Here is a 15,696-nt window from a genome sequence, read left to right as displayed (position 1 = left end):
CTGAATAGATATGTGGACAGAGTTGGCAACGGGCTTTGTTGCAAGGATAGGTTCCTGGGTTAGTGGTTCTGTTGCGTGGTGTGTGGTTGCTGGTGAGTATTTGCTTCAGATTAGGGGGCTGTCTGTAAGCAAGGACTGACCTGTCTCCCAAGACCTGTGAGAGTGATGGGTCGTCCTTCAGGATAGGTTGTAGATCCTTGATGATGCGTTGGAGAGGTTTTAGTTGGGGGCTGAAGGTGATGGCTAGTGGCGTTCTGTTATTTTCTTTGTTGGGCCTGTCCTGTAGTAGGTGACTTCTGAGTACTCTTCTGGCTCTGTCAATCTGTTTCTTCACTTCAGCAGGTGGGTATTGTAGTTGTAGGAATGCATGATAGAGATCTTGTAGGTGTTTGTCTCTGTCTGAGGGGTTTTAGCAAATGCTGTTATATCGTAGAGCTTGGCTGTAGACAATGGATCGAGTGGTATGATCTGGGATGAAAGCTAGAGGCATGTAGGTAGGAATAGCGGTCAGTAGGTTTCCGATATAGGGTGGTGTTTATGTGACCATCGCTTATTAGCACCGTGGTGTCCAGGAAGTGGATCTCTTGTGTGGACTGGTCCAGGCTGAGGTTGATGGTGGGATGGAAATTGTTGAAATCCTGGTGGAATTCCTCAAGAGCTGCTTTTCCATGGGTCCAGATGATGATGTCATCAATGTAGCGCAAGTAGAGTAGGGGCATTAAGGGACGAGAGCTGAGGAAGCGTTGTTCTAAGTCAGCCATAAAAATGTTGGCATACTGTGGGGCCATGCGGGTACCCATCGCAGTGCCGCTGATTTGAAGGTATACATTGTCCCCAAATGTGAAATAGTTATGGGTGAGGACAAAGTCACAAAGTTCAGCCACCAGCTTAGCCGTGACAGTATCGTGGATACTGTTCCTGACGGCTTGTAGTCCATCTTCGTGTGGATTGTTGGTGTATAGGGTTTCTACATCCATAGTGGCTAGGATGGTGTTTTTAGGAAGATCACCAATGGACTGTAGTTTCCTCAGGAAGTCCGTGGCGTCTCGAAGATAGCCGGGAGTGCTGGTAATGAAGGGCCTGAGGAGGGAGTCTACATAGCCAGACAATCCTGCTGTCAGGGTGCCAATGCCTGAGATGATGGGGCGTCCAGGATTTCCAAGTTTATGGATCTTGGGTAGCAGATAGAATACCCCAGGTCGGGGTTCTAGGGGTGTGTCTGTGCGTATTTGTTCTTGTGCTTTTTCAGGGAGTTTCTTGAGCAAATGCTGTAGTTTCTTTTGGTAACTCTCAGTGGGATCAGAGGGTAATGGCTTGTAGAAAGTGGTGTTGGAGAGCTGCCTAGTAGCCTCTTGTTCATACTCCGACCTATTCATGATGACGACAGCACCTCCTTTGTCAGCCTTTTTGATTATGATGTCAGAGTTGTTTCTTGTTTCAGAGTAGCAGCCGTGTTAGTCTGTATTCTCAAAAAGAAAAGGAGTACTTGTGGCACCTTAGAGACTAACAAATTTATTAGAGCATAAGCTTTCGTGAGCTACAGCTCACTTCATCGGATGCATTTGGTGGAAAAAACAGAGTAGAGATTTATATACACACACACAGAGAACATGAAACAATGGGTTTATCATACACACTGTAAGGAGAGTGATCACTTAAGATAAGCCATCACCAACAGCAGGGGGGGGAAGGAGGAAAACCTTTCATGGTGACAAGCAGGTAGGCTAATTCCAGCAGTTAACAAGAATATCAGAGGAACAGTGGGGGGTGGGGTGGGAGGGAGAAATACCATGGGGAAATAGTTTTACTTTGTGTAATGACTCATCCATTCCCAGTCTCTATTCAAGCCTAAGTTAATTGTATCCAGTTTGCAAATTAATTCCAATTCAGCAGTCTCTCGTTGGAGTCTGTTTTTGAAGCTTTTTTGTTGAAGTATAGCCACTCTTAGGTCTGTGATCGAGTGACCAGAGAGATTGAAGTGTTCTCCAACTGGTTTTTGAATGTTATAATTCTTGACGTCTGATTTGTGTCCATTCATTCTTTTACGTAGAGACTGTCCAGTTTGGCCAATGTACATGGCAGAGGGGCATTGCTGGCACATGATGGCATATATCACATTGGTAGATGCGCAGGTGAAGGAGCCTCTGATAGTGTGGCTGATGTGATTAGGCCCTATGATGGTATCCCCTGAATAGATATGTGGACAGAGTTGGCAACGGGCTTTGTTGCAAGGATAGGTTCCTGGGTTAGTGGTTCTGTTGTGTGGTGTGTGGTTGCTGGTGAGTATTTGCTTCAGATTGGGGGGCTGTCTGTAAGCAAGGACTGGTCTATCTCCCAAGATCTGAGAGAGCGATGGCTCGTCCTTCAGGATAGGTTGTAGATCCTTGATGATGCGTTGGAGGGGTTTTAGTTGGGGGCTGAAGGTGATGGCTAGTGGCGTTCTGTTGTTTTCTTTGTTGGGCCTGTCCTGTAGTAGGTGACTTCTGGGTACTCTTCTGGCTCTGTCAATCTGTTTCTTCACTTCAGCAGGTGGGTACTGTAGTTGTAGGAATGCATGATAGAGATCTTGTAGGTGTTTGTCTCTGTCTGAGGGGTTGGAGCAAATGCGGTTATATCGTAGCGCTTGGCTGTAGACAATGCATCGAGTGGTATGATCTGGATGAAAGCTAGAGGCATGTAGGTAGGAATAGCGGTCAGTAGGTTTCCGATATAGGGTGGTGTTTATGTGACCATCGCTTATTAGCACCGTAGTGTCCAGGAAGTGGATCTCTTGTGTGGACTGGTCCAGGCTGAGGTTGATGGTGGGATGGAAATTGTTGAAATCATGGTGGAATTCCTCAAGAGCTTCTTTTCCATGGGTCCAGATGATGAAGATGTCATCAATGTAGCGCAAGTAGAGTAGGGGCATTAGGGGATGAGAGCTGAGGAAGCGTTGTTCTAAGTCAGCCATAAAAATGTTGGCATACTGTGGGGCCATGCGGGTACCCATCGCAGTGCCGCTGATTTGAAGGTATACATTGTCCCCAAATGTGAAATAGTTATGGGTCAGGACAAAGTCACAAAGTTCTGCCACCAGGTTAGCCGTGACAGTATCGGGGATACTGTTCCTGACGGCTTGTAGTCCATCTTTGTGTGGAATATTGGTGTAGAGGGCTTCTACATCCATAGTGGCTAGGATGGTGTTTTTAGGAAGATCACCAATGGACTGTAGTTTCCTCAGGAAATCGGTGGTGTCTCGAAGATAGCTGGGAGTGCTGGTAACGAAGGGCCTGAGGAGGGAGTCTACATAGCCAGACAATCCTGCTGTCAGGGTGCCAATGCCTGAGATGATGGGGCGTCCAGGATTTCCAGGTTTATGGATCTTGGGTAGCAGATAGAATACCCCAGGTCCTGGCTCCAGGGGTGTGTCTGTGCGGATTTGTTCTTGTGCTTTTTCAGGGAGTTTCTTGAGCAAATGCTGTAGTTTCTTTTGGTAACTCTCACTGGGATCAGAGGGTAATGGCTTGTAGAAAGTGGTGTTGGAGAGCTGCCTAGTAGCCTCTTGTTCATACTCTGACCTATTCATGATGACGACAGCACCTCCTTTGTCAGCCTTTTTGATTATGATGTCAGAGTTGTTTCTGAGGCTGTGGATGGCACTGTGTTCTGCATGGCTGAGGTTATGGGGTAAGCGATGCTGATGGTCACATAAACACCACCCTATATCGGAAACCTACTGACCGCTATTCCTACCTACATGCCTCTAGCTTTCATCCAGATCATACCACTCGATCCATTGTCTACAGCCAAGCGCTACGATATAACCGCATTTGCTCCAACCCCTCAGACAGAGACAAACACCTACAAGATCTCTATCATGCATTCCTACAACTACAGTACCCACCTGCTGAAGTGAAGAAACAGATTGACAGAGCCAGAAGAGTACCCAGAAGTCACCTACTACAGGACAGGCCCAACAAAGAAAACAACAGAACGCCACTAGCCATCACCTTCAGCCCCCAACTAAAACCCCTCCAACGCATCATCAAGGATCTACAACCTATCCTGAAGGACGAGCCATCGCTCTCTCAGATCTTGGGAGATAGACCAGTCCTTGCTTACAGACAGCCCCCCAATCTGAAGCAAATACTCACCAGCAACCACACACCACACAACAGAACCACTAACCCAGGAACCTATCCTTGCAACAAAGCCCGTTGCCAACTCTGTCCACATATCTATTCAGGGGATACCATCATAGGGCCTAATCACATCAGCCACACTATCAGAGGCTCCTTCACCTGCGCATCTACCAATGTGATATATGCCATCATGTGCCAGCAATGCCCCTCTGCCATGTACATTGGCCAAACTGGACAGTCTCTACGTAAAAGAATGAATGGACACAAATCAGACGTCAAGAATTATAACATTCAAAAACCAGTTGGAGAACACTTCAATCTCTCTGGTCACTCGATCACAGACCTAAGAGTGGCTATACTTCAACAAAAAAGCTTCAAAAACAGACTCCAACGAGAGACTGCTGAATTGGAATTAATTTGCAAACTGGATACAATTAACTTAGGCTTGAATAGAGACTGGGAATGGATGAGTCATTACACAAAGTAAAACTATTTCCCCATGGTATTTCTCCCTCCCACCCCACCCCCCACTGTTCCTCTGATATTCTTGTTAACTGCTGGAATTAGCCTACCTGCTTGTCACCATGAAAGGTTTTCCTCCTTCCCCCCCCTGCTGTTGGTGATGGCTTATCTTAAGTGATCACTCTCCTTACAGTGTGTATGATAAACCCATTGTTTCATGTTCTCTGTGTGTGTGTATATAAATCTCTACTCTGTTTTTTCCACCAAATGCATCCGATGAAGTGAGCTGTAGCTCACGAAAGCTTATGCTCTAATAAATTTGTTAGTCTCTAAGGTGCCACAAGTACTCCTTTTCTTTTTGAGAGTTGTTTCTGAGGCTGTGGATGGCACTGTGTGTTCAGCTGGTGTCTGAACTTTGTGACTTCACCCATAACTATTTCACATTTGGTGACAATGTATACCTTCAAATCAGCGGCACTGCCATGGGTACCCGCATGGCCCCACAGTATGTCAACATTTTTATGGCTGACTTAGAACAACGCTTCCTCAGCTCTCATCCCCTAATGCCCCTACTCTACTTGCGCTACATTGATGACATCTTCATCATCTGGACCCATGGAAAAGAAGCTCTTGAGGAATTCCACCAGGATTTCAACAATTTCCATCCCACCATCAACCTCAGCCTGGACCAGTCCACACAAGAGATCCACTTCCTGGACACTACGGTGCTAATAAGCGATGGTCACATAAACACCACCCTATATCGGAAACCTACTGACCGCTATTCCTACCTACATGCCTCTACCTTTCATCCAGATCATACCACTCGATCCATTGTCTACAGCCAAGCTCTACGATATAACAGCATTTTCTCCAACCCCTCAGACAGAGACCAACACCTACAAGATCTCTATCATGCATTCCTACAACTACAATACCCACCTGCTGAAGTGAAGAAACAGATTGACAGAGCCAGAAGAGTATCCAGAAGTCACCTATTACAGGACAGGCCCAACAAAGAAAACAACAGAACGCCACTAGCCATCACCTTCAGCCCCCAACTAAAACCTCTCCAACGCATCATCAAGGATCTAAAACCTATCCTGAAGGACAACCCATCACTCTCACAGGTCTTGGGAGACAGGCCAGTCCTTGCTTACAGACAGCCCCCCAATCTGAAGCAAATACTCACCAGCAACCACATACCACGCAACAGAACCACTAACCCAGGAACCTATCCTTGCAACAAAGCCCGTTGCCAACTCTGTCCACATATCTATTCAGGGGATACCATCATAGGGCCTAATCACATCAGCCACACTATCAGAGGCTCGTTCACCTGCGCATCTACCAATGTGATATATGCCATCATGTGCCAGCAATGCCCCTCTGCCATGTACATTGGCCAAACTGGACAGTCTCTACGTAAAAGAATGAATGGACACAAATCAGACATCAAGAATTATAACATTCAAAAACCAGTTGGAGAACACTTCAATCTCTCTGGTCACTCGATCACAGACCTAAGAGTGGCTATCCTTCAACAAAAAAGCTTCCAAAACAGACTCCAACGAGAGACTGCTGAATTGGAATTAATTTGCAAACTGGATACAATTAACTTAGGCTTGAATAGAGATTGGGAATGGATGAGTCATTACACAAAGTAAAACTATTTCCCCATGGTATTTCTCCCCCCCACCCCACCCCCCACTGTTCCTCTGATATACTTGTTAACTGCTGGAATTAGCCTACCTTGCTTGTCACCATGAAAGGTTTTCCTCCCCCCCCCCGCCCCCCCCCCGTGCTGGTGATGGCTTATCTTAAGTGATCATTCTCCTTACAGTGTGTATGATAAACCCATTGTTTCATGTTCTCTGTGTGTGTATATAAATCTCCCCTCTGTTTTTTCCACCAAATGCATCCGATGAAGTAGCTGTAGCTCATGTAAGCTTATGCTCTAATAAATTTGTTGGTCTCTAAGGTGCCACAGGTACTCCTTTTCTTTTTATTAACATTACAGTAGATCAAAAGGAGGAAATAAATTAGATAAAAAATCCATTGTTTCTCTTTTCAAAGTTTTGAAGAGTTGTGTAGTCGGTCAAAATAATTTTTTTAAACAATTTTAATGAAAATTTCAAATAAGAACCTGGGCAATAGACAGCTGTGGCTTGCAGCCCTCTTCCCTCCAGGTGAATGGTGTTGGAAGTAATCCTTTTGGCATGCTAAATTACTTCATTTCTGTTATTTCCTATTCCTGACCGGAAGTGTTTGCCTAAACAGGCAGCTCATTGTTTGTTTGGTTTTTAAATTTTAAGAGACAGAACTCACATTTATAAGAATTATATCTTGTATCTACAATAGAATTAACGGTACATCCTCTATTAATCCACAGTTGTTTTTTATTCTGTCACACTCTATACAATGAAAGAACGAGAGATTCCTTTACATTTTAGCTTGGCATTATTTTCCAGGCAGTGCTGAACATATACAGAAGGATGTTATTCCTGTCCCCAGGATGTCTAAAAATCTCTTTTACATAATCCAAATGAGAGTATTTGAAATTCATAAAGGGTTAATGATTAATACTTAAATAATTGTCAATGTTAAAGGTAAGGAATGGTTAGCTTTACTCTCAGCTTGTTTTAGCTACAGGAAGTGTACCTTGTGGGCAGTGCAGTGCAGAATTTTCTAGATCAATGTAACAAACTCTTAAATGAATCTGTTCTCACAGTGGCACTCCCAAAGTACAAGCTCCTCCCTCTCATTCTTTCCTCTTACCCTGCTCTGCCTGTCCCCACATCTTTATTTGATTTACTTAATTTTTACCTTATAGTGGAATCATGGCACTTACTTTAAAATAAGTATTGATTATAGTTAGGCTTGGCAGAATTCAATTTTTATTTTATTTTTATAATTTTGATGGATATTAATCTTTAGTTTAAGTATTTTTAATTTTTTTTATCAATTTAAATTTTTATAGTTGTGCAAAATTATGGGTGAAAGAGAATTAACATCACAGTGTCAAAATATTCAAAGTAAATATCCTTAAACCAAACTTTAATAAGTTCTCAAGTAGAATTTTTCTTACTTTGTCTATCTATAAATTTACATTATTATTGGTGGAATTATTTTTTTCAGTTTGTGTGTATACAATGAAATCAATATCTATTGATATTTACCAATAAAATCTAATCCTTCTGAACTGAAATAGTGGTTAATAGGATGAGTACTTGCTGTAATTTTAACAGGTATCAAGACTGTTTAAAGAGAGAAGGTGGGTGAGGTAATATCTTTTATTGGACCAATTTCTGTTGGTGAAACAGACAAGCTTTTAGGCGTACATAGAGCTCTTCTTCAGGTCTGCTCTTTGGAAATCTAGAGACTTATCGTACTTTAAAATAGACAGGATTGTGCTTGTCCAATTAGTGGATTGAGCTTTAGTTTACAGAGACAATGGCTGATCCGGTTCCTGGTATTATGATTATTTATTTCCATTTTACCTATTCAATTAAAGGGTCAGTACAGTGTAGTGCTTTCAGAATGTTTGGAATCCTATTTTCTGTGGTGGACATTCTACCTTGATATGTGTTTAAATTAGATGATTAGTATCTTGTGTCACATTGAAGGAAACTGCTGCTAGCGTATTTCTCAGAATGGAACATCCTGTAACTAACAGCAAGTTTGTGATGTTATTGCCCAATAACCAGTGAAAATGACATCACTACATATTCACAGACCCCTTAGGCTTAGTTATCTCAGTTTTTCTCTACACAGAATTCTTTGATCTGACTAACTTTTTTTTACCACTGATCTACAGCTATGTCCATCCCATTCTGAAACCACCAATGTGTTTTTCCATTTTTCTTACATTTTTCCACCCACACACACACACAAACAAACATGTTGTCAACCAGCTTGTCTGTTATTTCCCTCTGACTAAAACAGTAGGAGGCCTCAGCTGCTTCAGTCCCTGTTGTTCCTTAAACTGGTTGTTAGAAGACATTCATTGAAACTTACTGCCCACATGGTCCAAAGCTGCTCTTATTTTTTTTAATTGAAAAGCAGATGGAGCATAATAGAGAATTAATGTAAATATCTTGGAGGTTATGCAGATGGTAACCATGAACTCAACTAAATTGGATCACTCCCTTTTAAATCCTGATTTTGATTTATCCCTAAAATAACGAGGATATGATATGTCCTCCCTGTGAAGTGACTTTAATACTTTTGGCTCAAATCCAGTGTGAAAGGTGCTAAGTATTCTTAGCCATATTCCTGTGACATTGTTCTTCACACCCAATTTGTTCAAAAGAGGTTTCAGAAATGAATCCGCATGAACAGCCAATTAGTCTTGCTAGAAGAGACTATTTTTTCAGGTTTTTTCTGGTTGGCATGCATTTGTGTACAGTGAATGAGAAGGAATAGTACACCATCTCTAAAGACAAATAGCAAGCTTTATTCTCCAGTGACAGCAATTGCCTTTGTAGTTACATAAAATATTACTCTTGAAAGTGAAGAAATTCTACTACGCAAGAGCAAATATTTAGAATGAACAAGCAATGCACAAGAGAAGTTGATGTGTTCATAGAACAAGGCTGTATGCTAAAGCAAATATATTTTTACATTGTAAACAGATTATGATTCAAGGAAATGGAGGCTCTGAAACTTCCATTGACTAAATTACCCCATAATTATTTTTTTGCCCCTTTCTGGTGAATTGGCTGTAATCTTTTGATGAGCCAATAGTTTTCACTCCTGAGTATAGAAAAGAAGGAGGAGACACCTTAGCTTTCTCAGGATATACATGTATACCGTAAAACTTAGTATCATTGGCAGTTTTGTGCACATTTTAAAGAAAAATGAACCTCTAAATATGGTTTCAAAAAGTGTGGTGCTTGATACAGTGACATGAATACCACAGTAGCGAGGTTGAGACATAGGCAAAATAGTAGGCGATTACATACTTTGAAAATAGCACTCTCATATAATAATCTCTGATAATCTCATCTTTATTACTGTTGGCTCCAGTGTTTAGTGTGGAAATCTCAGTTTATACCTTATTGAAGAAATGCTCTGTGACTCAGCGAACAAAAAAAAACAACAAAGTCTAAATTAGGACATTCCTCATTGCATTTTGTTTCTTTTTTATTATTATAGGTTGTGCTATTTTAGTTGTACACAAGATTAACAGTCATCTGCAAATTGTGTGTGGATGTTCAGTAAAACCACAGTTTTCTTTATCAGTTTTATGCGAGTAGCAATTCAACTTGAAAGAGAATTTACTATTCTTGTACCACAAATAAAAGGCTTTAGTTCTTCAGACTTTAAATTATATTTAATTACAGATTAATTCCTCTGAAATTGTAATGCTATTACTGTACTCTCTTCCCTCTGAAATACATTCATTCTAGCTGTCAGAATTTAGCTGTGGATCTAAAAGAAGGATTACAATTGCATTGCAATTTTCTTTACTATAAACTAAAGGGTAAACATTTTACTATAAAATACATAATTGAAAATATGTATTAGCATTTTTAACTATTTTATCCTTTTTTATTTTTATTTAATTGTAAGAGACTATTCCTCTGGAAACAAAATTAATAAAAAATTTTCATGAACCAGTATGGCACAGTATAAAACTACACGAAAAATTTAGTTACTATAATGATCACTATGTACATATGTGCACCACTCCCCTCTACTGCGTGGGATATCATACTTGCTTATGTGTGTGGTTTTTGTCATCCTCTAGTCCAGAGGTTGGCAAATATCCAGCCCACGGGACCATCCTGCCTGGCCCTTGAGCTCCCAGCCGAGGAGGCTAGCCCCCGGTTCCTCCCCCGCTGTCCCCCCTCCCCCATAGCTATGCCACCGTGTTGGATAGGGGGTGGGGTCCTGAAGGGGGGCTGTTAGGGGTGGGAGGTCGCAGGAGGGGGACAAGGAGCAGGGGGGTTGGATGGGTCTGGGGTTCTGAAGGGGGCAGTCAGGGGGCGGGAAGTGGGAGGGGGCGAATAGGGGACAGGGGCAGGCTGTTTGGGGAGGCACAGCCTTCCCTATCCGGCCCTCCATACAGTTTTGCAACTTCAGCGTGGCCCTCAGGCCAAAAAGTTTGCCCACTCCTGCTCTAGGCAGTGGCTAGTTCACAGAGGATGAAAATCCTATTACTATAACGAAATTTCTTCTTTATCTGAGGTGTTGGGAACTCTGTTTTTGGGGCTACAGGGCTTGTATCTCATAAAGTTAAAAATCTATCCAGTTTTGTCAGCATCTCCTTGCAGTTACTAACTTGTTACAAACTAATGCCTAACTACTGAATATGAATTTCAGACCCTTAGAAATAAGATTTGCCTAAATATTGTAATAGTGTGTGTGTACATCACCACTGTCCAGTGAAAAAATATTTTTTCTTCCTGTGATTACTTATAGTAGTTTAGTTCCCAACTTGAAGTAGGTAATCTTTGCAGTAGGGTTTGGTTGCTGTGTGCTTTAAAGGGCAAAGATAGTTGGTGGTTTATTCATTTCATGGTTCAAATGCTGTCTTATAGTAAGGCAAGCATTTCAGTTTCCAGTGTTTTATGATAGGCTGACACCTGTTAAGATTTTGAGGCAATGACCCCCTACGAAGAGGGTTCGCCATCATGTAAGGGTAATATGCTGCTCTAAATTCATCCATAAATGCCTTGCTTCACACATTTAGTAACCTTCTAAAACTATGACCCAGAGTCTTCCCTGTGTTTGGGCAGCTCTAAAGCCAGCTTAGTCAGCCATAGGAAGAAACCACCAGTTTAGGGATAACCTCTGTTGGGATGGAGTCAGTATAACTGCTCCAACATCATCCTTTTTTCTGTGGCAGGCATAACCAGGGCTTTCCTAAACTTCAGTGACCCCTAGTTGTTGTAATGACCTATAGGGGGCATTGGCAACCTGAACAGTTTAAATTTGTTAGTCTCTAAGGTGCCACAAGTACTCCTTTTCTTTTTGCGAATACAGACTAACACGGCTGCTACTCTGAAACCTGTGAACAGTTTAAATACTTCTTGTGACTGCTTTAATTTTTGCCAGGGGACTGTCCTGGCACACAGCTTGCCTGGGATCGGGGAGTACCTGCTGCAGATGTCCCTCTCCTTAGTTTCACTGTGCTCTCCTCAGCCACACCTGAGGATCTGGGTCTGAACATTTTACTTAGAAGCCAAAAAAAAGAAATATGTATTTTCTTCTGCAGTCTGCTATGTTGTTCTTATATAAATCTTCCTAGACTCAGCAATCTTTGCCCAGCCTTCCCCCCCCCCCTTCCAAAAAAATCCCAAAACAAAATAAAAGCCTTTGATTGTGCGGGAAACAAACTGTTGCAGAAAAATAATAAAAACTTAACTATATCTGGTTTTGTGTATGTTTCTCTGCTATAGGAGTACAAGATCCCCAGCATGAGAAGATTATTACTGTGTCTACCAATGGAAGTATTCACAGTCCCAAGTTCCCACACGCTTACCCACGCAACACTTTACTGGTATGGAGATTAGTAGCAGTAGAGGAGAATATGTGGATACAGCTTACTTTTGATGAAAGATTTGGGCTTGAGGACCCAGAAGATGACATATGCAAGTAAGTTACTTAGCTGATATACAACTTGAAGAGGGGATGGTGACAGCTGTGTTGGCACTGATCAAGTTTGCCAAAACACAGCACTTGCACAGTAATAAAATGTACCTTAGTAATATGTTGTCTTCAGATTGATGTCAGAAAATTATGTACGCTTACAGTAAAAAGCTTCCTCCCTTCATTTAACATATAAGCCACAGAATTATGCTGGCATTAAAATGTTCAAACTCTTAGCCTCTCAAAAGCAAACAGGCAGCTTTGAAAATCCAGAACAACATCCCTAACCTTATCCAAAAATATATATATAGTCATATTTGGGGGAATACAGCTTCTGTTTAACAGTGCAGAGCAACACTACACTTCAGTGCAGGAAGTAAAGAAGAAAGTATCTCCAGCTGGTTCTTCAGAGGAAATTTGCACAGGCATATTACCTCAGATGGAATTCTGGTCAAGGCATTAGAATGTAACACCCCTATTCTGATAAAAGTACCATACAATCTTATAATATCCACAAATGGTCAGGTTCTCACTTCTATATGAAAAAGATAAAGTGCCCCTTGACATAAACTCATAGACTTTTAAGGTCAGAAGGGACCATCATGATCATCTAGTCTGACCTCCTGCATATTGCAGGCCACAGAACCTCATCCATTCACTCTGGCTGAGTTACTAAAGTCCTCAAATCATGGTTTAAAGACATCACATAATAGAGAATTCACCGTTTATGCTGGTTTAAACCTGCAAGTGTCCCATGCTGCAGAGGAAGGCAAAAGACCCCCATGGTCTCTGCCAATCTGACCTGGGGGGAAATCTTTTCCCGACCCCAAATATGACAATCAGTTAAACCCTGAGCATGTGGGCAAGACCCACCAGGCAGATACCTGGGTAAAGAATTCTCTGTAGTACTCAGAGCCCTACCCATCTAGTGTCCTGTCTCTAGCCATTGGGGATTTTTGCTACTGGCAGTTGCTGATGGGCCACATGCCATTGTAGGCAGTCCCATCATATCATTCCCTCCATAACTTTAACAAGCTGTCTTGAGGCCAGTTAGATTTTTTTGCCCCCACTGCTTCCCTTGGAAGGCTGTTCCAGAACTTCATTCTTCTGATGGTTAGAAACATTTTCCTAATTTCAAGTATAAACTTGTTGATGGCCAGCTTATATCCACTTCTATTTATGTCCACATTGGTGCTTAATTTAAATAACTCCTCTCCCTCCCTGGTATTTATCCCTGATGTATTTATAGAGAGCAATCATATCTCCCCTCAGCCTTCTTTTGCTTAGGCTAAACAAGCCAAGCCATGGCACTGGTTTCACAATCATTCAGTGAAAAGAGTTTCATCTACTGGATCACCAACACAGCTTTCTACAGGAACAATGTCTTACTGAGTATGTTTAGCAGCATGATGCTGGTGAAGGTTTGTCCATAGTGAGACTTAGTACACAGCAACCTGGGTAGTAAATCTACAGTGTGCTGACCTGCCACACTCAGTCATCATATGGACCCTGGTACCACACACTAGAAGTTCTATAATACACTTTGTCTTTAGGTTCATCAAAGTGGGACTGTGGACATTTTAGTGTGTAGTAGCAGGGTTCACGCAGTCAGTTACTGTGCAGCAGGCTAGTGCACTGTAGATTTACACCCCACCTTGCTGTGTGCTTAATCACCGGGTAGACAAAACTCCTAATTCATAAGATAGACAAGGTCACAATGCAGTGGGATATGGTGGCAAAATGGAAAAAAAAAAGGCATATATGGATAATGATACTTCAACTGGGTTATTTCATCTGAGCAAAATATTGAATGTCATTGCAGTTACATGTTCATAGACAAATATTTACCAAATAGCTCCTTCTTACTGTGAGCTGTTTACCCTATGTATTCACTTAATTTGATGCTTTCTTTTAATCTCTCTTGATTTAGTAACTTGTTTTGTTTTCTTTACCAGTATGTTGTTACAAAATTTTAATTCTAAATGCGGATATTTTTGCACTTATCTTTGTTTTGTTTGCTTTTTTTCTCCTTTCCATAACTAATATACAAATGTACACCTTTCTTTCTTCTGAAGGGAGTAATTCTTTCCTCTTATAGCAGCCTTATCAGACATACTACATACTGTGCAGCATATGTTTGCTGAAATGCGTGCACTCCCTTTGTACAATATTTTATATGTACATATTTCCAAGTGAAAACTTAGCTTGCTTTTTCTTTTCTTTGCATATGGCAGAGTGAAGTGACAAGTGAAAGAAAATCCAAGTAAGGTGCTTCATTTGTCCACTTGCAAAGAAAAAGTAAGACAAGTTGAAATGTTCTTTTAACTATTTAACTTTACAGCTATTGAGCAATATTTTTCTGGGAGTACACTTATTCTGAGTAAACAGTTATTGAATGCAAACAGATACTGGTGAAATTTAAAAAATCTCAAAGCAAAAGGTGCATTCACAAAAATACAATCATTGCATGCTCAAATTTGTGCATGCTAGGGCTGTCGATTTAATCATGGTTAATTCATATGATTAACTCAAAAAATTAATCATGATTAATCTCCCTGTAAAGCAATAGAATACCAATTGAAATTTATTAAATATTTTTGGATGTTTCTCTACAGTTTCAAATATATTGATTTCTATTACAACCATGAATACAAAGTGTACAATGCTCACTTTATATTCTTATTTCTATTACAAATATTTGTCTTGTAAAAATGATAAAAGAAATAGTATTTTTCAGTTCACATCATACAAATACTGTAGTTTAATCTCTTTATTGTGAAAATGTAACTTACAAATGTAGGGTTTTTTGTTACATATCTGCCCTCAAAAACAAAACAATGTAAAACTTTAGAGTCTACAAGTTCACTCAGTTCTACTTCTTGTTTAGCCAATCATAAGACAAATAAGTTTGTTTATATTTATGGGAGATATTGCTGCCTGCTTCTTATTTACAATGTCACCTGAAAGTGAGAAAAGGCGTTTGCATGGCACTTTTGTAACTAGCATTGCCAGGTATTTACATGCCAGATATGCTAGCCATTCATATGCCCCTTCATGCTTTGGCCACCATTCCAGAGGACATGCTTCCATGCTGACGATGATCATTTAAAAAAAAGTAAAATTGGAATTAAAATTGTGACTCAACTCCTTGGGGGAGAATTGTACGTCTCCTGTTCTGTTTTACCCACATTCTGACATATATTTCATGCTATAGTAGTCTTGAAATTACCTGATGTGCAAATGCTATAGCAGTCTTGGCTGATGACCCATCACCTGTTCATTTTAAGAACACTTTCACAGCAGGTTTGACAAAACGCAAAGAAGGTAGCAGTGTGAGATTTCTAAAAATAGCTACAGCACTTGACCTAAGGTTTAAGAATCTGATGTACTATCCAAAATCTGAGAGGGACGAGATGTGGAGCATGCTTTCAGAAGTCTTAAAAGAGCAACGCTCAAATGCAGAAACTACAGAACCCGAAACACCAAAAAGAAAATCAACTTTCTGTTGGTGGCATCT

At 41.0% G+C, this 15,696-nt stretch overlaps 1 protein-coding gene across 1 annotated transcript in view; it reads left to right on the top strand.

The window, feature by feature from the left end:
* Window positions 1–15,696, top strand: part of PDGFC (platelet derived growth factor C) — a 270,910-nt gene that overhangs the window by 151,124 nt on the left and 104,090 nt on the right. The window contains exon 2 of the mRNA XM_043513275.1: window positions 11,990–12,185. Within this exon, the coding sequence (XP_043369210.1) occupies window positions 11,990–12,185 (196 nt within the window). The remainder of the gene's footprint in view (window positions 1–11,989; window positions 12,186–15,696) is intronic.

Source organism: Dermochelys coriacea, chromosome 4 (genome assembly GCF_009764565.3).
Source record: "Dermochelys coriacea isolate rDerCor1 chromosome 4, rDerCor1.pri.v4, whole genome shotgun sequence".
In the NCBI taxonomy this organism is placed as follows: Eukaryota; Metazoa; Chordata; order Testudines; family Dermochelyidae; genus Dermochelys; species Dermochelys coriacea.
This window is presented reverse-complemented; position numbering and strand designations above follow the sequence as displayed.